The sequence below is a fragment of the Rana temporaria genome, chromosome 12 (genome assembly GCF_905171775.1).
Source record: "Rana temporaria chromosome 12, aRanTem1.1, whole genome shotgun sequence".
Taxonomy (NCBI): domain Eukaryota; kingdom Metazoa; phylum Chordata; class Amphibia; order Anura; family Ranidae; genus Rana; species Rana temporaria.
The window spans coordinates 40,143,721-40,163,718 of NC_053500.1; the positions used below are offsets into that span (position 1 = coordinate 40,143,721).

Consider the following 19,998-nt stretch of genomic DNA (forward strand, 5'->3'; position numbering starts at 1 on the left):
CCTTCACTTAAATGCTACTTTGTTTTTTTCTGTAAAAAAAATGATGCAGCTGTGCTTTGGTTTTGTATCACTTTGAAACATTTTATAAAAAATTATTTTGTAGCAACACATAGCTTATAGCTTTTTTTTTACCAAACTCCAGGAGTTATTGATTTAATTGCTTCAGGCTTACATCCAGGAAAAACAGATGAACATGAATTTCTGCTTCCACCTATACAATTTGTGTGTAAACAAGATAACACCCAGATGCTTTGCATGTAATGATTGTCCATCATCTTAAAAAAAAAAAAGAAGAGGTGCTAAAAGAAAATTGGCAACGATATGTAAACTCCAATTAAATGGTGACACCCAATGCCTCATTAGTATAAAAGGAATCAATAGCAGAACACATACATCTGTGGCCCTGTCTCAGATCCAGCTGTGTAGTTTCCTCTGTAGTATCTTCTTGTCAAGCTTTTCTTTGTCACCATGAGCACAAAGCAGGGAATTAAGGGCTTAGGGAGCTCAGGCTCCAGCTCTGGTCATAACTTTAGGGTTTCTTCAGGAAAATATAGCTCTTGTGGGTTATATGGTGGTGGGGCAGGAGGGAGCTTAAAAAGTGGATATGGCTTTAGTGGTGGGTCAGGTAATGTTGGAGGTACCTGTGGAACATATGGTGGTGGGGCAGGAGGGAGCTTAAAAGGTGGATATGGCTTTGGTGGTGGGTCAGGTAATGTTGGAGGTGCCTGTGGTTATGATGGTGGATATGGTTTTGGTGGTGGATCTGGTTTTGGTGGTGCTGGCCATGGAGCTGGCTCTGGTTTTGGACATGGTTTTGGACATGGTGGTGGATCTGGTTTTGGTGGTGCCGGTCATGGAGATGGCTCTGGTTTTGGACATGGAGGTGGATCTGGCTTGGGATTTGGAGGGGGTCATGGGGGTGGATATGGAGAAGACCAAGGAATATTAAATTTCAATGAGAAGCACACCATGCAGAATTTGAATGACCGTCTGGCCACATACCTTAACAAAGTGCGAGACTTGGAGGAGGCCAATACTGACCTAGAAAAGAAGATCCGCCTGTGGTATGAATCTCAAAAACCAAAGCCAATCAATGACTACAGCCATTACTTCAAAATTATTGAGGATCTACAGAAAAAGGTAAGATATTGAAGATGTACTTTTGACTTGGTGGGTGGGGCTGAGAACTAATGTACAGAAGTTTCATCTAGAGAAATTTTAATATATTATTGGTGATTCAGTGGTGGACAAAGTCACCAAAGGCCCCTGTGAAAATATGATTTAGGTGCCCCAAAGACAAATATTTATTCACTGTGTAAAACATAGATAGATAGATAGATAGATAGATAGATAGATAGATAGATAGATAGATAGATAGATAGATAGATAGATAGATAGATAGATAGGAGTAAAAAGGCCAATTTGGATTTTATCCATGTCTACATGATAGAGGGAAAAGGTCCCAGCACCCACTGAATTCTAGATCGAATGGGTGCCTAAATCAGAGGGCCCTTGTGTAGATGCACACAATGGTTTGTTTGCCCCTAACCACTTAAGGACCGGCTCCTGTACAAATACTTTAAAGATGGATATCTCGGTAACAGCAGCAGCAACAGAGATATCCATCTTTTCAGTGGGCGGTCCTGTTTACGATAATGGTGGTCTCTGCGGTGATCACTGTTATCGGTGGCGGGAGAGGGCCCCCCTCCCGCCGATCTGCCGGGCCCTCTGCCGCTTACCGCAGCCGTCTGTAGCGGCGAAGGCAATCGGTTCCTGTGTCCTGTTAGGTATGGATACGAGTGAGGGCAAGATGAGTGAGGGCTCCCACCCATCTCTATACCATAGCAGGGCGGCAGCGACGTCAAAACGTAACTTCCGCCCATACGTCTTAAAGGGACAACACTGAAGAAATGGCAGCACTCCAAGATCCATCAAAATTCATATTTAATAGACGAACATCCCAAGTGTTACAAACAGTTCAAATGGTAGACCCGTTTCACACAAAGATGTGCTTATTCATTAAAGAGACATTTTTTGTTGTCATTTTTTTCAAATGACAATTTGTTTTACTGCATTTAAGTCCAAATATGAGATCTGAGGTCTTTTTGACCTCAGATCTCATATTTCAGAGGACCTGTCATGCTTTTTTCTATTACAAGGGATGTTTACATTCCTTTTAATAGAAATAAAAGTGGCCCAATTAAAAAAAAAATAGTTTTAAAATCAATAAAATAAAGTAAAATAAATAAGACATTTTTTTTAAGTGCCCTGTCCCAACGAGCTCACTCGCAGAAGCGAACGCATACGTGAGCAGCGCCCGCATATGAAAATGGTGTTCAAACCACACATGTGAGGTATAGAGTAAAAAGGCCATAATTATAGCCCTAGACCTCCTCTGGTAACTAAAAACACGCAACCTGTAGATTTTTTTAAACGTCGCCTATTGAGATTTTTAAGGGTAAAAGTTTGACGCCATTCCACAAAGCGGGGGCAATTGTGAAGCGTGGGATGTTGGCTATCAATTTACTCGGCATAACATTATGTTTCACATTATAAAAAAAATTAGGCTAACTTTACTGTTGTCTTATTTTTTTTTTAAAAAAAGTTAATTTTTTCCCAAAAAAATGTGCTTGTAAGACCACTGCGCAAAAAAACTGTGTGACAAAAAGTATTGCAATGACCGCCATTTTATTCTCTAAGGTGTTAAAAAAATGTATGTTTGGGGGTTATAAGTAATTTTCTAATAAAAAAATTGTTTTTAACTTGTAAACACTGAGTCTGAAAAACAGGCTCGGTCCTTAAAGCGGAGTTCCAACCACAATTAGCATTTTTTAAATGTATGTCCTTTCATCCTGCGTTTTTATAATATAAATCCGGTCACTTACTATTTTACAATCCGCCGCCGATCCGCATAGATATTCAAAAAAGATAGTTTATAAAACCATGTCTACACCGTTGTCATTTTGCTTGTGGGCATTGTGAAGCCTACAAGCACTTACTTCCTGGAAGTCTTGGATGGGGAGTGATAATTGGACAGCGCACTGCATCCTGGGAAATGATGACACACATTTCCCAGGAGCATTAGAGGGAGATGATGTCAGAATCCTTGGTGATTTCAAAGGCAGATTTTGTGGGACCGCATAGCAACAGGCATTTCCAGATGAGTAAAAAAAAAAATATTTTTTTTTTTATTACTTTTTTAGGTCTAATGAGCACAATAATGAAAAAAAAAATTGTGATGGAAACTCCACTTTAAGTGGATAAAGTGCTTTAACCAACCAACATACAACTAAAATACCAGAACATTTTGCAAAAAGATACAACCTGGTTATGGCTACATGTTGGCCTGGAAAAAGTTAGGTATTTTTGGTCCAGCAGAAATAAAAAATTAGACCATTTTTAAAGTACTGCTTCAGTGCTCAGGTCTTCCGCATTGTGTAGGAAGTGATGTGACGTCATGGTACTTCCACTAAGTATAGGGACGGCTGTTACCCCATGAAAGTTTAAAAAAAATTATAGAGGGAAGAAAAACCGATGCAATTGCTTGAGAATAGAAGGGTATTTATAATTGAAAAAGGTTACATTGACATAGTAATACACCTGGATAAGGAATATATATATTTTTTTTAATTGAGTGTAATTTTCAATTTTGTAAAAAAATTACAGTCACATGGCTAAAATAAAAATTCATATCCTTGTGTGAAAGTGGAACTAAACTTGCCTTTGCTGCAACGGTTCGGCATCTTCTGTACCGGTTTTTGGCCATTTTCATTGGCCAGCGCAGGATGACGTCACTCCGGTTTAGACATGTGCACAGCAAAAATTTTCGTTTATTTCTGTTTCGTTTCTGTTCGTTTATCGTGATTCGTAACAAGTCGTAATTTCGTAAGACGTTAGTTATCGTATTCGTACTCTTTAGTATTTTCGTAACACTTTTTTTTCCGTTTCCGTTTTTTTCTGTTCGTTTATTTTTCGTTGAATCGAGATTAGTATTTTTGTTATATTTTGTATTCTGCCGCGTTCGTATTTTTAAAATGATTTTATTCGTTCCTTCGTTTTTACGTTGGTTTAATTTTCGTTGTTTTGCTATTCGTATTTACATTATATTTTCCATCATGCCGCGTTCGTATTTTCGTGTCTAATTTCCTTTGATTGTAAAAACGTACTTTTGTAGATTTTATTGCATTCATAATTCTGTTAGAATACATTTTACGTTTATTCGACACACTACTCGTCGTAATTTTGTAATTCGTACTTTACTGTGATTGACTTGACTGTCTTAGTTAGCACACACACCCTGTCTAGAATGAAGTCTGACGTAGAAGAAAACTAAAATATGTCAGATATTACAAATACAAATCTAGAAATTAGATGCACTGCAGTCTAACACAGAAAAAGACACAAGGAGTCAGGAGGTAATGAGAAAAAAGCTCATTGGGGAAAGGAACAAACCTCTTCAGAGGAAAGGGACAGCGCTCAGTGGCTATTGGTCAATGTCCAGAAATATTTCAGTACTAACGAAAGCTAATTTACATTATTTCGTATTTTTGTTGTTTTCATTTCCGTTTTCCGAAGATTCGTAATTTATTTTTCGTTAGTTTTGATTTTTGTTTATTCTTTGTTCGGCATTTCGGTTGTTTTCTTTTCGGTTTTCGAATATTAGTAAGTTTGCATTTTCGTTCATTTTGTTTTTCGTAATTTTTTTTTTTGGGTTCGGTATTTTCGTTGTTTCTATGTTTTCGTTTCTTTCTTCTTTCGTATCTTCGTTGTTTTCCATATTCGTTATTTTGAAAATATCGTTATTCTTTATTAATTGCGCTAAACCGTTTGTTCATTCGTATGTTAACGAATCAACTAAAATTGCACATGTTCATAGGCAGGAGCCAGTCACATTGCGTGTCTCTTTTGCAATACAGAGGCTGCCTGCTTTGCTGCTTCTAACAATGGAATTTTAGTTCCGCTTTAAGCTATGTGAACTCTGCCTAAAATATGCTTCTGGGAAAACATTTGAAAATGAGTAAACCTAAGCTTTGAGCCTCTTGTCATTTGACAAATTATGTCACTTAGATGAGACAAACGAGAGAGGGCACCATCCTCCTTCTTATAGACTTTCATTTATTATGAATTTCTGCTTTACATTCCTTAGCCAGACAATGCCTGCATTGTGCAAGACAATTGCTTGGAGGTTTCAGCCTGGGTATAAAAAAACGATTAGGTTCTTGTTTTATTAAAGGAATAAAGACTGTTCACTTTGCAAAGTATATTTTCATATCGAAATTGGATGTTTCCCTTGGAAGTGATTAGGCATTCAAAAGTAAACAAAGCTTTACTTTAATTACTAAACTCAATGAACATACACTTTGCAAAGCGAGAATTAACCTTGCTAAGCTCCTTGCTAAGTGAACAGTCTCTAACCGTTTCTTAAAGCAACCCCGTTTGACTTGTTCTACGGCACTCTGTTAACTTTTACAATTTTACCACTTTTAAATAAAAATGAATCGAACCAGAAATAGATAGAAAATAAGCTAATATTTTTAATAATCTGGATTGCTTCATGAACAATTATCTTCAAAAAGGTATGCCAGGGCTTGACTGGGTCAGAAATTTGGCCCTGGACTTCATCGAGACTGGCCCACTTTGACAGGTCCCTCCCATGGTGGCCAGACAACTCCCACCCCCCCCCCCCCCCGGCCACCCAAGCCCCCTTTACTAGCCACTAGCCGTTCTACTTTATTAGAGTAGAATGGCTGGTACTGGTACTCTTATAGGCAGTACCAGTGGGGAAGTTAGACATTATATCACCCGGGGCAAAGAATCAGTTTGGTGCCCCCCTTATTGGACAAGATTAGGCAGAAGTGAGAAACTCCCAGTCCATAGCTGTTGAGTCAGCTGTCTATCCCCTCCCCCCATGCTCCTCTGTCGTCCCATATGCTCCTCTGGTCCTCCCCCTGCTTCTTTGTTCCCCCCAGGTGAGCGATGCGGGGAGGGAGAGACAGAGGAGCAGAGGGGGGCGGCAGTCCACTGTCACTGAAGCCAGCCCACTGAGCCATCGGCCCACCGGGAAACTCACTGTAGTCCCAATGGCCAGTCCATCCCTGGCACCATATATACTCGAGTATAAGCCGACCCTAATATAAACCCGAGGCACCTAATTTTACTACAAAAATATGGGAAAACGTATTGACTCGAGTATAAGCCTAGGGTGTCCATCTGCATACGTCACTGTGCCTCACTTTGCCTCACTGTGTTCATGTGCATGCCTCACCGTGTCCATGCCTCACTGTGTCCATGCCTCACTGTGCTTATACCTCACTGTGCCCATGCCTCACTGCGCCCATGCCTCACTGAGCATGCGCTTGTCACATTCGATGCCGTCGCCGCCATCTTGCTACACCCTACCTATGCCTAGGAAGCTACTGCGCATGCGCCAAAGTCATTTTGAGCATGCACAGGTTTCAAAGGCGACAGGTAAGTATACACACTCTCGAGTTTCTCGGCAGTGTTTTCCTGCCGAGAATCACGACGAGAAAATAGAGAGCAGGTTCTCTATTATTCTCACTGAGATTTTAGGCAGTTTTCTTGACGAGAAACCTGTAATCCTCGTACACACGCTCGGTTTACTCGGCAAGAAAGCTCTGCCAGCAGTTTTCTTGCTGGTTCTTGCCGAGAAAACCGAGCGTGTGTACGAGGCTTACGAGTTTTACAATGACTCATGGGACGTGTAGTTCCGCAACACCTGAAGGGCCGTAGTTTGGAGATCCCTGCTTTAAAACAACAAGCAGTCTTTTTCTCCACCGTCTATTTTTTTCCTACAACTCTATATTTCACCAACTTCTTTTTTGTCGGCAGGTGTTATTTTCAACCATCTATTTTTTCCCACCAACTTTTTTTTCACTTTAACTTTTTTTTTTTACTAACTTTTTTCCAGGCAAATTTTCCATCAACTGTTTTTTTTCTATAACTTTTTTTTAATATGTTTGTGTTTCCTGGACAATCATCCCACTTTTAATTTTGAACATCATGCTATGAAAGATTAAGGGATTTATTAAAACCAAAATAAACCTTGTGGTAATTTATTTTGTTGTCAGATCCACGATGCCGCTGTTGACAATGGCCGCGTAACACTGCAGATTGACAATTCTTGCCTTGCAAGTGATGACTTTAAACTCAAGTAAGTAGAAATCAAATGCGCTGTATTTTTTTATTTGTTTTAATACTTCTTAAAAATTGCAGGTAAAATGTATTACCTCTACATGTCCGCGGGCGGCGCGTAAGGCATTTACACTCTGCCGCCCCAAACTACAGGAGCAAGTGCTGTATTCCCCAAACACTTGCTCCGTAGTTTGGGGCGGCGGAGTGTAAATGGCCCGGCGTAGCCACGCGTATCTTCAAGGGGGCGGCTTCTATTCAAATTAAGCGCGCCCCCGATTCTAAGTAACTGCGCATGCGCCGGGCTTAAAAGAGCCCAGTGCGCATGCTCCAGTTCTCGGCGGAAAACGTCAATGACGCCGACGTGTGCGTCATTGACGTAAAGTTGTATTCAAGAACGACTTAGGGAAACGACGTAGCCGACGGAAAAACACGACGCGGACCCGACGCTATCCGTAACATGGCCTACGTGGGACATGCGGAAACTTACTCCTCATATAGCAGGAGTAAGTTTCCGCTTACGCAAACGACGTTAGCGACGGGTACGCGACGCGAAATCGTTCGGGAATCGGCGTAGCAGGCTCATTTGCATAAACAAATGAGACCTTCACGTAAATGCCATCTAGCGGCGGGCGGCGTAATTACATTTAAGATCCGACAGTGTAAGTGACTTACACATGGCGGATCTTAAGTGTATCTATGCGAAAATGATTCTAAGAATCAGTCGCATAGATACACTGGCCAAAAAAGAGAGATACGATGGAGTTTCCTGAGATACTCCATCGTAACTTCTCTCAGAATATGGCCCATTGTTTGAATACTTAAGGGGGTACCATCATTCCCCTTCAAATATCCCTTACAAGAATGTCTGAAATAAGAAGTGTCTTTTCTAAGCATGATGGGAATTGAGAGATTGCTCCTTGCTAAAAATAAACCATGTCCATGGACGTCCTCCCACATGTGCGCCTACCGTGTGCCCCCTGGAGCGTGCTTCGGGCACGCTCTGCGACTGCTGTGTGCTTTGGACACAGCAAATCACAGGTAGGGGTAAAGGGAAATTCACAGTGGCCCTTTACCATGTGATAAGCTTTGTTCAATCACAGCTGGTCACTTGTAAACAGACTTGCTGGTTATCAGCTCTCCTTTCCTCACACAGGGATAATGTGTGAGGAAAGGAGAGCCGATCTGACAGGGCACAGTGAGTACATTGTTTACACCCGGGTTTGGCAACCTGTCAATCACGGGCTATCTGTCGACCGCAGGTAGGTGACAGGTAGACCGGGAACAGGTCTGTGTCGTCAACCCCGCTAGTGCTAGTGCCGGATCTTCTCTTTCCGCACTCAGTGTCTCCCTCCCCCAGCCTCCTCCGGTGCTGTGTCCAAGAGGCAGCACAGCTCAGGACAGAGGGCTGGGAAGGAGCTGGCCAAGTAAAATTCAAGCTAAACCACAGGTAAATGGTTGCTATGTCCTAAGCAACCATTTACCAGCATGTTATTTTAAAAGCCACTCTGCTAGCTACTCCCCCGCCCCTGTACAGAACTGTGCTGCTTCTTGGTCTCCTGTGTGCACAGGTAGGATGCTATGGGAGGAAAGGGGGGCACTAGTGTGTGTGTGGGGGAGAGGTGATGTGAAGGGGGCAGTGGACATTGCTATGGGCAGGGACGCCTCCATAGCAGTGTCCTCTACCACACATCACACCACCCCCCCATTCTCTGCATTCTAAGCGCAACACACTCCTGAACCCTGCATTCTGAGCGCAATGCACTCCTGAACCCTGCATTCTGAGCGCAGCATACTCCTGATCCCTATACTCTGAGCACAACGCACTTCTGATTTCTGCATTCTGAGCACAACTCACTCCTGAACCCCGCATTCTGAGGCAATGCACTCCTGATACTTGCATTCTGAGCATAACAAACTACTGATCCCTGCATTCTGAGCACAACTTACTCTGAGTCCTGAATGATCCCTGCATTCTGAGCACAACGCACTCCTGATCCCTGCATTCTGAGCAAAATGCAGTCTTTAACCCTGCATTCTACACGTTACACACTCCTAAACCCTGCAATCCCTTGAAATCCTTTTTTTCCCACTGCATTTGTGATCTATTTTGGGGTTAACAATGTATCATCACCCACAGTAGATCACAAAGGCAGTGTGTTTTGAACACTATGGAACCTGCCTTTCTGGCTCGCAGTCTGATGTGAACCGACCCTAACAGGACACTGTGCCCTGTGATCTTTAACTTTACCAGTGTTGTTCAAGTAGATCTCCACCTTTTTAAGGTTGCCTTCCCCTGGTTTACACTGATAATCAGGGCAATGATCAGCGGTTTGCCAGTGCAGTTTATCAGTGCCCATTAATGCAGCTTATCATTGCCCTTCAGTGCCGCCTCACAAGTGCCACCTCATCAGTGCCCATCAGTGCCACCTCATCAGTGCCCATCAGTGAAGCCTCATCAGTGCCCACCAGTGCACATCAAGCTCTATCTGTCTAAAAAAATGATAATAATTTAATCTGGCTACAGTGTTGCATGACCATGCAATTGTCAATCAAATTGTGACACCTCTATAAGCTACAAGTTGCTGGGGTTCTACCTTACACATGGCTATGGTTAACCTCTGTAACAATGCTGATTGGCCAAGCACTATCACATGGAGTGAGCCACATGTTCTCACACCAACCTATTATTATAACTGTCTTCAGTTTGCAGTAGTCAGAATATGCAAAGATGCATTCTGACTGGTTGCTGAACGTTAATATGCTTTGAACTGGTATTCAATGAGTTTGATGTTCCTTTTGCTTAATGGAAGTTTATAGTGGGCACTAAAGAATGTTCATTTTGATAATAGATTTGAGAACGAACTGTTCTTGCGCCACACAGTGGAGGCTGATATCAATGGCCTGAGGAAGGTTCTGGATGATCTGACTCTCTCCAAAAGTGACCTGGAGTTACAGCTTGAGAATCTAAGGGATGAACTTGTCACGCTGAAGAAGAATCATGAAGAGGTAAAACAAACTGCATACAGTATAAGAAATTTGATCGACATGGATTAATGCTTCCTAAACGTTAGCCAGTAATATATCGTTATCAGAAACTATGCCAAATCCAAATGTCATTTGTACCAATGCATGTCAAAGTGAAGTATTTGTGGACCAGGACCACATGTGTCTGTTACTTACGTCATGGGAGCTATTATAGGGTGACCAGACATCCCCGGTTTCCGGGGACAGTCCCTGGATTGAGCACACTGTCCCCGTACCAAGTCTGTTCCCGGTTTTGTCCCCGGATTGGATTGGAACAGGGGCTGGGGCAATTTCAAAGACAGTCAGTGCGGAAATAAAAATAAAACAATCTGAATTACACACCCCCCGCTCCGCCGCTCCTACTAGCTTAGTGGGTGTATTTTTTTCCATTATCTGTGCCCCTTTCTGATGATCATGTGCTGGTCGGAGCGGAGGGAACATTTATTTTGGGTGCATGCCCATTCAGCTCCGCTCGCATGTTCCTCTGCCTTGGCTCAAGACCCCGCCAGCCACCTGCCCGCTTATCTACTTGTCTTCCCTGGGTTATCTTCCTCCGCTCCCCACCCAGTAGTAGCCGGAACCCGGAGAGTAAGTCTTAAAGTGATTGTAAAGGATGTTTTTTTTACTTACCTCCACTGTGGAGCTCGAACACCGACTCCTGAGGTCCCTCGGCGGCTCTTGCGGCTCCTCCCCGCATCAGATAACCCCCCTAGGAGAAACGCTGTCCCGGGGGGTTACCTTACGGGCGTGCTCCCGAGTCACTCATTCAGCATCCATCCTTGCTGAATGTATGACTCGGCCCTGCCCCCGGCGCCCACATCATAGGTTTTGATTGACAGCAGCGGGAGGCAATGGCTGCTATAAATCTAGCCAATCAAGAGCCGGGACCCCGTGGAGAGAGGGACGGCGCATCCCCACCAAGGAATATTTAGGTTAAGTAAAATGGGGGGGGCTGGGTTGCCGGTCACTGCAAGTTGTTTTTTCACCTTAATGCATAGGATGCATTAAGGTGAAAAAACACAAGGTTCACAACCCCTTTAACAGGCTGTGAGGCGGCGTGGCAGCGGCGACAGGCAGAGAGTCGCTGATTGACGCCATTACTAGTAAAAAAAAAATATATATATGTCTCCGGATTTCATTTTAAAAATCTGGTCACCTTAAGCTATTCGTTTTTAAGTGTCGGACAGTGCAGCTACTCTATTCTCTGCACAGGCCCTCCAACCAGTTCCTGAATCTTTGGTGTTTAATTCTACACCATTTCAAAACCTATAGCAGTTAAAGGACCCTGTCACCCTAATCTCCATTTTGGAGGTCATTCTTCTTATGATACAGAATATCAATTGTTTTCAGTGTAATCCTATACAGTAGAACCTCGGTTTAAGAGTAACTTGGTTTAAGAGCGTTATCATTTGTGAGCAACTTTTTTTTTTTGAAATTCTGAATCGATTTGCGAGTGTTGACTCGCAAGACGAGCAGAATTCAAGCTAAATAGGCCTGCAGTACCTCATTCGGCCTGAGGTATGGGGGCGCAGAAGCCGAACAAAGCCGAACATTGGCCTGCAGTCCTCATTTGGCCTGAGTTACGGGGGAGCAGGAAACGAGCCGAAGTGTCCTCTGGCCTTTTCGTCTGTTTTTGGCGCTCTCTGACTCCCCCCCCAAACTCTGGCCGCATTCGGTATTGCATCCCATTGAAGTCAATGCGGAACAAATTATTTTTGTTTCCATTGACTTCAATGGGAAAACTTGCTTTGATATGCGAGTACTTTGGATTACGAGCATTCTCCTGGAACGGAATATGCTCGTAATCCGCAGTTCAACTGTATAGGTTCCTTATACTTTATATGCATTTACTTTAATGTATTTGTCAAAAGTACAGTAATTGCTACCTACATAAATCTTTTTATAGACAGACAACCATAGGTCCCTGAGCTTCTGGGCCCCATAGCTGTAACGTGGTCTGCTGTTTTCTTCCCCTTTACTGTTGGGAGAACCTAATCTTTCCTGAGGGCCTCTTCACATCTGCCTGTTGCAGACTGAGTCCACTGACACCTTCTGCTTCTTGATTTTATTGTTGTACCAGATTTATATGGTATGCTCTGGAATTGCAAATCTCTAGTTTCAAGCTTTCTTAGAAACCCCCCTTAGAAACCCTCTTTGAAGGGAATTAGAAAGGGCTATAACCTCAATGGGTATTTGACATAATCATAGGTTAACGGTGCGAGCAATTAATGACCACTCTGGTAACAATGCAGTATCAGCACTCTGAGTAACCAAAATACTCTTTAATACTTCCCAACCTTTTGAGTTAAGAAATAGGGACACCTTTTAGCACGGAGCATGTAGGTAGATGACCCATCCTTGACACACCCCAGTTATGTGGACCATGAAGAATGAATAAGTCAGACATTATTGATTAAATTCCCAAGTACTTTTTTCACTACTATGTTTCCTTTACGTTGGTCTTTCAAAATAACAAAATGCAATACTTTAGCAGGTGGATGAAAGTTTTAATGTAGTATAATACTTTTGGTGACTATATAGTACATTTTAAGAGAGGTCTATATTTCAGTCCAAAAGGATGAGGACCATAGGCGTGTGCACAGGGTGTGCCGGGTGTGCCTGGGCACACCCTAATCATCCCATGTGCCTTAGCATTATCCAAGAGCAGCACCAGGTGGGTGGTTGGGGGTGCCAGTGGCCAGTGTAAATGCCCCCAATATATTAAAGTCTAGGTTCAACTTTAGGAACAGGGTGTACCGTTATATGCTCCCAATCAACTGTCTCCCACCATCAAAGCCCCCTTCCTGTGACAGCAGGTAGGGTACATGTGTGTTTGAACTTTGGGGTGCACACACTAATGCAATAGGCTGCGCACACCTATGATGAGGACACAGTTGAGAACAATATTTCTTTGTTGCCTTGGAAAACTCTGGCAATCAGTATATCTTTAGGTTTCTCTTATATTCTGTGCAAAGTTACAGATAGTAGGAGGCCCATGAAATAAATATTTAACTGATTTTGGTGCTTAATTTTAGATAAAAAGAAAATTACATAGGAACGTGGAAGACTTTGTTAAGTTGACCTAACTGCAGTTTATCACTGGGTGGCACTGTACACAAGTTCAATCTCATTAGCAGTATCATCACCTTAGCATGACAGATATTTTAATGGTGTCTCTTATCAGGATATGAAGGCACTGAGTGGACAGGTCCAAGGCACTGTCAACGTGGATATGAACTCAGCACCAGCAAATGACCTACAAAAAGTACTTGGAGACATGAGACACGAATATGAAGCACTCATGGCCAAAAACAAGAAGGATTTGGAAGGATGGTATCATGCTCAGGTGAGTTTGTCTCATGACAAATTCCCAGATGATTTTCAAGATATTTGCCCAATATTGCAATAATAAGATTGTTCTGTTTCCGTAGACCGAAGAACTGAACCAGCAGCTGAGCAAGGAATCACATGACTTCAAAACCACTAAGTCTGAAGTCACAGAATTGAGACGCACACTCCAAAACCTTGAGATTGACCTCCAGGCACAGAATAGCATGGTATGTGGATAACATAGCATTAAACAAACACCTATTTTAAAGAATCTAACAATATAATATCAGTCCAGAGCAAAGGAGAAGCAGCAAATGGGCCCCCTGACCTCATGGTCATGGGGAGAGTTTTACTCTTTTTCTTCCCGCTGTATACACCATATAGACCAGGGGTCAAGTCCTGGGGAAAAAAGTGTGGGAACTCCCACTCAAGATCCACTCCCCCCACCAAAAAAAAAAAAAATGATACGCTCATATGCATAATTACTAAACCGCAAGTTCTTTCTAAATCCCGCGATAACTTGCGGCAGACCTCCGCAATGTCTCCTGGGAACAATGACAAAAGCTCCCAGGAGACATTGCAGCATCGAGGAAGTGGCGGAATACCAGCACACTACCCAATGAATCCATATACAGGAAGCGGCCAGTAACATAAAGGATTACTAAGGTTCGCCTGCCCCTGCCCCTGAGAGTGACTCGAGCTGGGCATCGCCGCTTAGTGAAGAATTGGCTTGGGCGGCTCGGCTGCTCTAGTCCTGCAAAGGGAACTGAGTTCCTGCTGTGAAAAAAGTGCAGGAACTCCGTTCCCACACGTTCCCACAGGACTTGAGCCCTGATATAGACCATGTTGTCATTGATAGGAAATAGAGTTATAAGTTGTTCACTGTACCACTTTGTTTTTCTAATTACACTCTTCCAGAAATGCGCTTTGGAAGGAACACTATCAGAAACCGAGGGACGCTACTGTATGAAGCTCTCACAAATCCAAGAACTGATCCAAAACGTGGAGGCAGACCTGGCAAATATCCGCTGTGAGATGGAAAGTCAGAGCCATGAGTACCAAATTCTTCTAGATACCAAGGCTCGTCTAGAGCAAGAAATCAGCATCTACCGCAACCTACTGGATGGACAGGGAACTCAGTACGTGTACAAAAATAGTAACAAATGCTAAATGACCTGATGATGTAGGTTGACGTAGGCAAGGAAGAAGTTCTATCCAGATAGGCACATACTCTACATCCCAGAGTGAAAGCTGTCTTTTTAGGATCAGGCCTATAGCTGACCAGTATAAGAGATTTTTAGTACATAGGGTTGTAGAGATTATAATGATAAGTCTGTGTCAGGAACTTGGTAGAAGATGCAGCACACCACTGAAGGTTATACAGCAGGTATGGTGCCCACAGAAGCATGGGTTCCTGGGAAGCTGGAACTGGAGGCAGGCGTGCTTGGGTGGTCCAGGAAGCAGGAACCTGAGTGCAGACTAGATAATGGAGTCGGGAGCCAAACCAGGGGTCAACACAGGAAATCAGTCTAGAATCAGAGTCAAGTTCAGGGAGCAAGATAAACTAGTCCAGTAGCCAGGCCGGGATCAGACCCAGGAAGCAGGCGGAGAGAAGTCAGGTGCAAGCCGAGGATCAAGCCAGAAAGTCAGAAGGATCAGGTCAGGGCAAGCAAATACACGGAACTCAGGCATGCAGGACAAGCTGAAGATACACCAGCGATGCGCCAGTGTCAGCAGCGGGTTTAAATAGGCCGGGCAATCATCACGCCGGGCGTGGGCGCATGCGCATCAGAGCGTCTATTTCCCTGATAGTCTGCTCAATTCTCCCTATTATTATGAATTAAAATCATTCTACCTAGAGAGAAAATATCGTCAATTGCACAGAATGAATGTACATGCAGTTCCACAGGACAAATTATTCTTAAATACACCCCCCTTAAATGTATGGTACACCTTGGGAGATAAGACTTCCCCTAATTGAGAGATTTGAATATATATATATATATATATATATATAGAGAGAGAGAGAGAGAGAGAGAGAGAGAGAGAGAGAAACAGAGTTGGCATAGGGGTATAGGGTGCTGAGAACCCTTCACTGGTTGCCAGTAAAAGACAGAATTGTATTTAAAGCACTCTGCCTGACACATAAGTGCATCCATGGGAAGGCGCCGCAATATCTTTGCGACAAGATAGAACCTCACAATTCTAATCGCGTTCTGCGATCCACTGACCAAAATCTGGTCAAGGTGCCAAAAACCAAATACAAGTCCAAAGGAGAAAGAAGGTTTGCTTTTCAAGATCCGAGACTATGGAACGCTTTACCAACCAGCGTTCGGTTGGAGGAAAACCACCTGACTTTCAGAAGACGGATTAAAACTCTGCTCTTTTGATGTCATGAGACACGAAACATCAAGCGCCCAGAGGCGATTCAGTTCGCATGTGCCGCGCTATATAAGTTTTTCATTCATTCATTCATTCATAAGAGAAAAGTTACAATAGGAGGAATTTTATAAATAAATACCCAAAATCTTATAGTAAGCAGTTCTCGAGAATATAAGAAAGGACTCATGAAAAATATGACTAAAGTTGTCCCAGAACATAGAATGTCGTTTTTCAATAGATTATTCATTACTATATCATGTATAGGTATAATTAATGTGCAAAATATTTTAACACAGGACCTCAAAAGGTTCCCAGGATTATTCATCTTCATCGTATCACTCATCGGGCTCCCAGTCTGATAAACCAGGTATGGAATATCTCACCAAATGTTAATGAAAGCAATATAATTCACAATCTGGACCAGATTTTCTTAGCCGTAGCAGAAGATGTGCTTCCAATATGTAATACTCACCCAGCTAGTGATTGTTTCCTGTACTGCTCAAATAACTTGATATTTTTATTTTTGCGCTTATTAAAGGAAACCTGTGCTAAAAAAATATATGTAGACGCCACTGCTGACCACTTTATGAAAATGCAGGCTGTCACGTGTGATCTCTGATTGCACAGAACAAGCATGAAGCAAGTCAAGTTTGATTGATGTCAGAAATGCACATCAGGGTCAGGTACATCAGAAAGTATTGAAGCCTTTGGACCAGTATGGCAGAAAGGCAACTGTAATTTTCAGAAGAAGTGGTCAGCAATGCAGGCCTCCCTTTATTTCAGTACATGTTTCCTTTAACACAATTTTACCATGGTATTACATACAGATATTTTAAGTAAACCTATACCATTGACTTATAAATATGGGTAAACCTAGGGGAATGGGAGGGGTAAATTGGCACTCTAAATGTGCCTAAGAGGGAACATATAACTTTCCCCTAAACTCTCCTTAGCCATGCAAGCAAGCTGTCTGGGCGGGCCCTCCGACGTAAGATCCGAACCTACGAGGCTACGGGAGACAGCATTGCCAGCCCTGCACGCTAACCACTCGACTAGGAGTTCCTGCCCAACATATAACTTAATTAAATAAAATAATTCTTTAAAATCCTGATAAAATACAGAGGTACAGAAAAGTTTTTATGGTCGCCATATCTCATACAATATAATTGACTAATATTTGTGAATCAAAATGGCGGTATTGGATCAATGTGTTTGCTGTGTTTTCGCTTCCTCAGGATCCAAGCCCTCAAGCTCACATGTAATATGGCTGTAAAGAAAATAATAAACAAAAAATTAAATAACATCATGATACAAACAAAAAACAAAACCAAAGTTATATACATTAATATGAGTTAACACAAATCATATTTTAGCCATTGGTGTTGAAAAGAAAGGAAAGAGGGCGAAACCCGCAAAAAAACAACCATCATACCACACCACATAGGCTTAAGAGACTCAACCCCCAGATATCCTCCTGGATATAAGTACAGTAAACCATGGGGAGACTATACAGGCTTGGTGTGAACCCAACTCACCATAACCAAGTATAAAAGATGGAGACAGACGTAACAAAGATGGTATGTTAGATCATCTCCAATAGTAGGGCTAGGAATATCTGTAGGGACAGATATCAAATGGGTAAACCAAATCCCGTGATTTAAGGGGTCAGTGTCCTCTTAGTATGCATAAACCAACAACCTCATCTGATAGCAACATACCTACTCTCTATTTTGGTAATCCATGTCAATAATGCTGTCCGGTAATCTCCCATATAATACCAAAAGAAGGACAAAGAGATCAAGAAAAGCAAACAAGCCCAAGAGTCGTATCTATGGGCACTCCAAACCTTACACCTTGAAAAAGAATAAATAAAAAAAATCCTAAAATACGAAATAAAATCACCAAAAAACAGCCACCAAAAGCCAGCCTGCCAGCTTGAACCAGGATATACAATCTCACCTATGTAACAAACATAGGAGAGTTCCTCATACAACATGCCACATGATGTAAATAAAAAGGTAAACCCATACCCTGCCCATGGAGTACCACGTACACACGGCCGGACTTTCCAATGGGAAAAATAGAGAACCTGCTCTCTATCTAAGTCTGTCGTAAATTCTGACAGAAAAAGTCCGATGGGGCATACACACAGCCGGAATATCTGATGAAACGCTCCCATCGGACTTTTTCTGCCGGAAATTCCGACCGTGTGTACGCGGCATTACATTTCCCAGCAGTACATACTTTATTTCCCTTCACTAACCTGTTGCTCCTTCTGTGCCATGACTTGAAGTTTACACAAGGCTGAGGACCCCTCCGTATGGTGAAATTGTCCTTCACATCCTGTCTCTCAGACGCAACAGGCAGTGAGAGGACATCTCTCCAAACAAAAGGAAATCCCCTCTAATACAAGTGTCATTGAGACACGTCCCATTGGAAGACCCTGGTTAAGAAATATTTTTGTAATCCCGGACAACTCTATCCAAAACTAAAGTGTTGGCACTAGATATACTTTATTAAGCCAGCACTAACAGTAGAAATGAGTGTAGACGTTTGGGAAGATTATCAGGAATAAAAATAGTTCAATGCATCTATGTAATCAGAATATTGATAAAGGTTGGGTAATCAAGCTTCACTAACATCCATCAATTTGTTGTTCTGCTGGGCAAAGTTGTATCTGATACAACTATGGATAGTATGGTCCCACCATGTGTCTTCCGGTTTATCTACACATACATTTGCCTATCTTTTCCCACTGTCACTGTAGACATAATTATAGACCATTTTCTTGCCTTCTTTTTACACTGATTAGCTGCATTATATAATATAAGGAGTAATCTTAGACTCACAATAAAATCTCTTTGTTGGCTTTTTTCATTAGGTTCCTATCACGTAAGAATCAAGACTGAAGATAAAGATGGTCGTGTGGTCTCCAGCCATGACCAGCACTACCAATCTGGATACAGAAAGTAAACACTTTCAACACTTCAAATCAGGAGTCTCTAGTCTCTCAATGCTTATAGCTCATAAATGTATCTTTCCTAATTTAACATGTCAGGAGTTCAATGCAAATGATGGGTTACTGTACTTGAACAAGCAAAAATACTCTGTACAAACAATCACTTTAGTAGTTGCAAGAAATGCTTTAAGTTGTCAGTCCACTCAAAACAGATACTAACTACTGCTATGAGTGGATGATGGAATTTTTTTTAACTTACAGGCCATTGTCTCAAAGGCTCCAACTGTAAGGCCTCGTACACACGACCGAGTTTCTCGGCAAAAACCAGCAAGAAACTTGCTGTTTTTTTTTTTTTGCCGAGGAAACCGGTCGTGTGTACATTTTTCGACAAGGAAACTGTCGAGGAACTCGTCAAGCCAAAAAGAGAGCATGTTCTCTTTTTCCTCGACGGGACAGGAGAAAATTGGTTCGCCAAGTTCCTCGACAGCCTAACAAGGAACTCGACGAGCAAAATGATGTGTTTCACCCGTCGAGTTCCTTGGTCGTGTGTACGAGGCCTCAGATGTCCTTATTGGTTCAAATGAAAGACTTCTGGTCAATAGTTATGACCAATGGATGGAACTGAGAACCCAAGAGATCTTACGGTTGCATAGCAACATACAGCAAGCCATAGTATATGGTGTAGCCACCAGCAACTGACATATGCATTTTGGCAGTCAAAGCCTTTAAGGCTTTTTTTTTATCTGTTCACTACAATGCAGCTAACCAAGCAACCACAGCTGTTCTTATTTTCTGATTATTTACCGAACACATGCACTTTACAATTAAATGTAAATAGTCTTCAAACCATAAGACTAAAAAAAGGAATTAATACATATGCAGATATTATTGCAATATATAACTTTCACAGGATATTGATTTCACATTTGATTGAGGCTCCCCCCTGACATGTTCATTACAATATGCTCTTTTGTTGATATGCTTGAATCCTGATTTCTTTAATAAAGCTTTGCTACATCAAATTACTGGTTACAGCATTTATTATTTCAGTGGTTTTACAATGGTTTAGGCAATTTTCCAGAAACCATTTTTTTTCTTTTGATCTAATCTTACTGTAAGTGTGGGAAAGGAGCAGTGGAGGTGGAAAGGTA

General features: G+C 42.2%; 1 protein-coding gene across 1 annotated transcript; it reads left to right on the plus strand.

The window, feature by feature from the left end:
• The first annotated feature begins 377 nt into the window (after window positions 1–377).
• Window positions 378–19,165, plus strand: LOC120919265 (keratin, type I cytoskeletal 19-like). Its single transcript, XM_040331333.1, has 8 exons — window positions 378–1,140; window positions 7,089–7,171; window positions 10,002–10,158; window positions 13,361–13,522; window positions 13,608–13,733; window positions 14,425–14,645; window positions 16,185–16,255; window positions 18,770–19,165. The coding sequence occupies exons 1-8, from the start codon at window positions 469–471 to the stop codon at window positions 18,859–18,861; spliced, it is 1,584 nt and encodes a 527-aa protein (XP_040187267.1). The 5' UTR covers window positions 378–468; the 3' UTR covers window positions 18,862–19,165.
• Window positions 19,166–19,998: the final 833 nt, after the last annotated feature.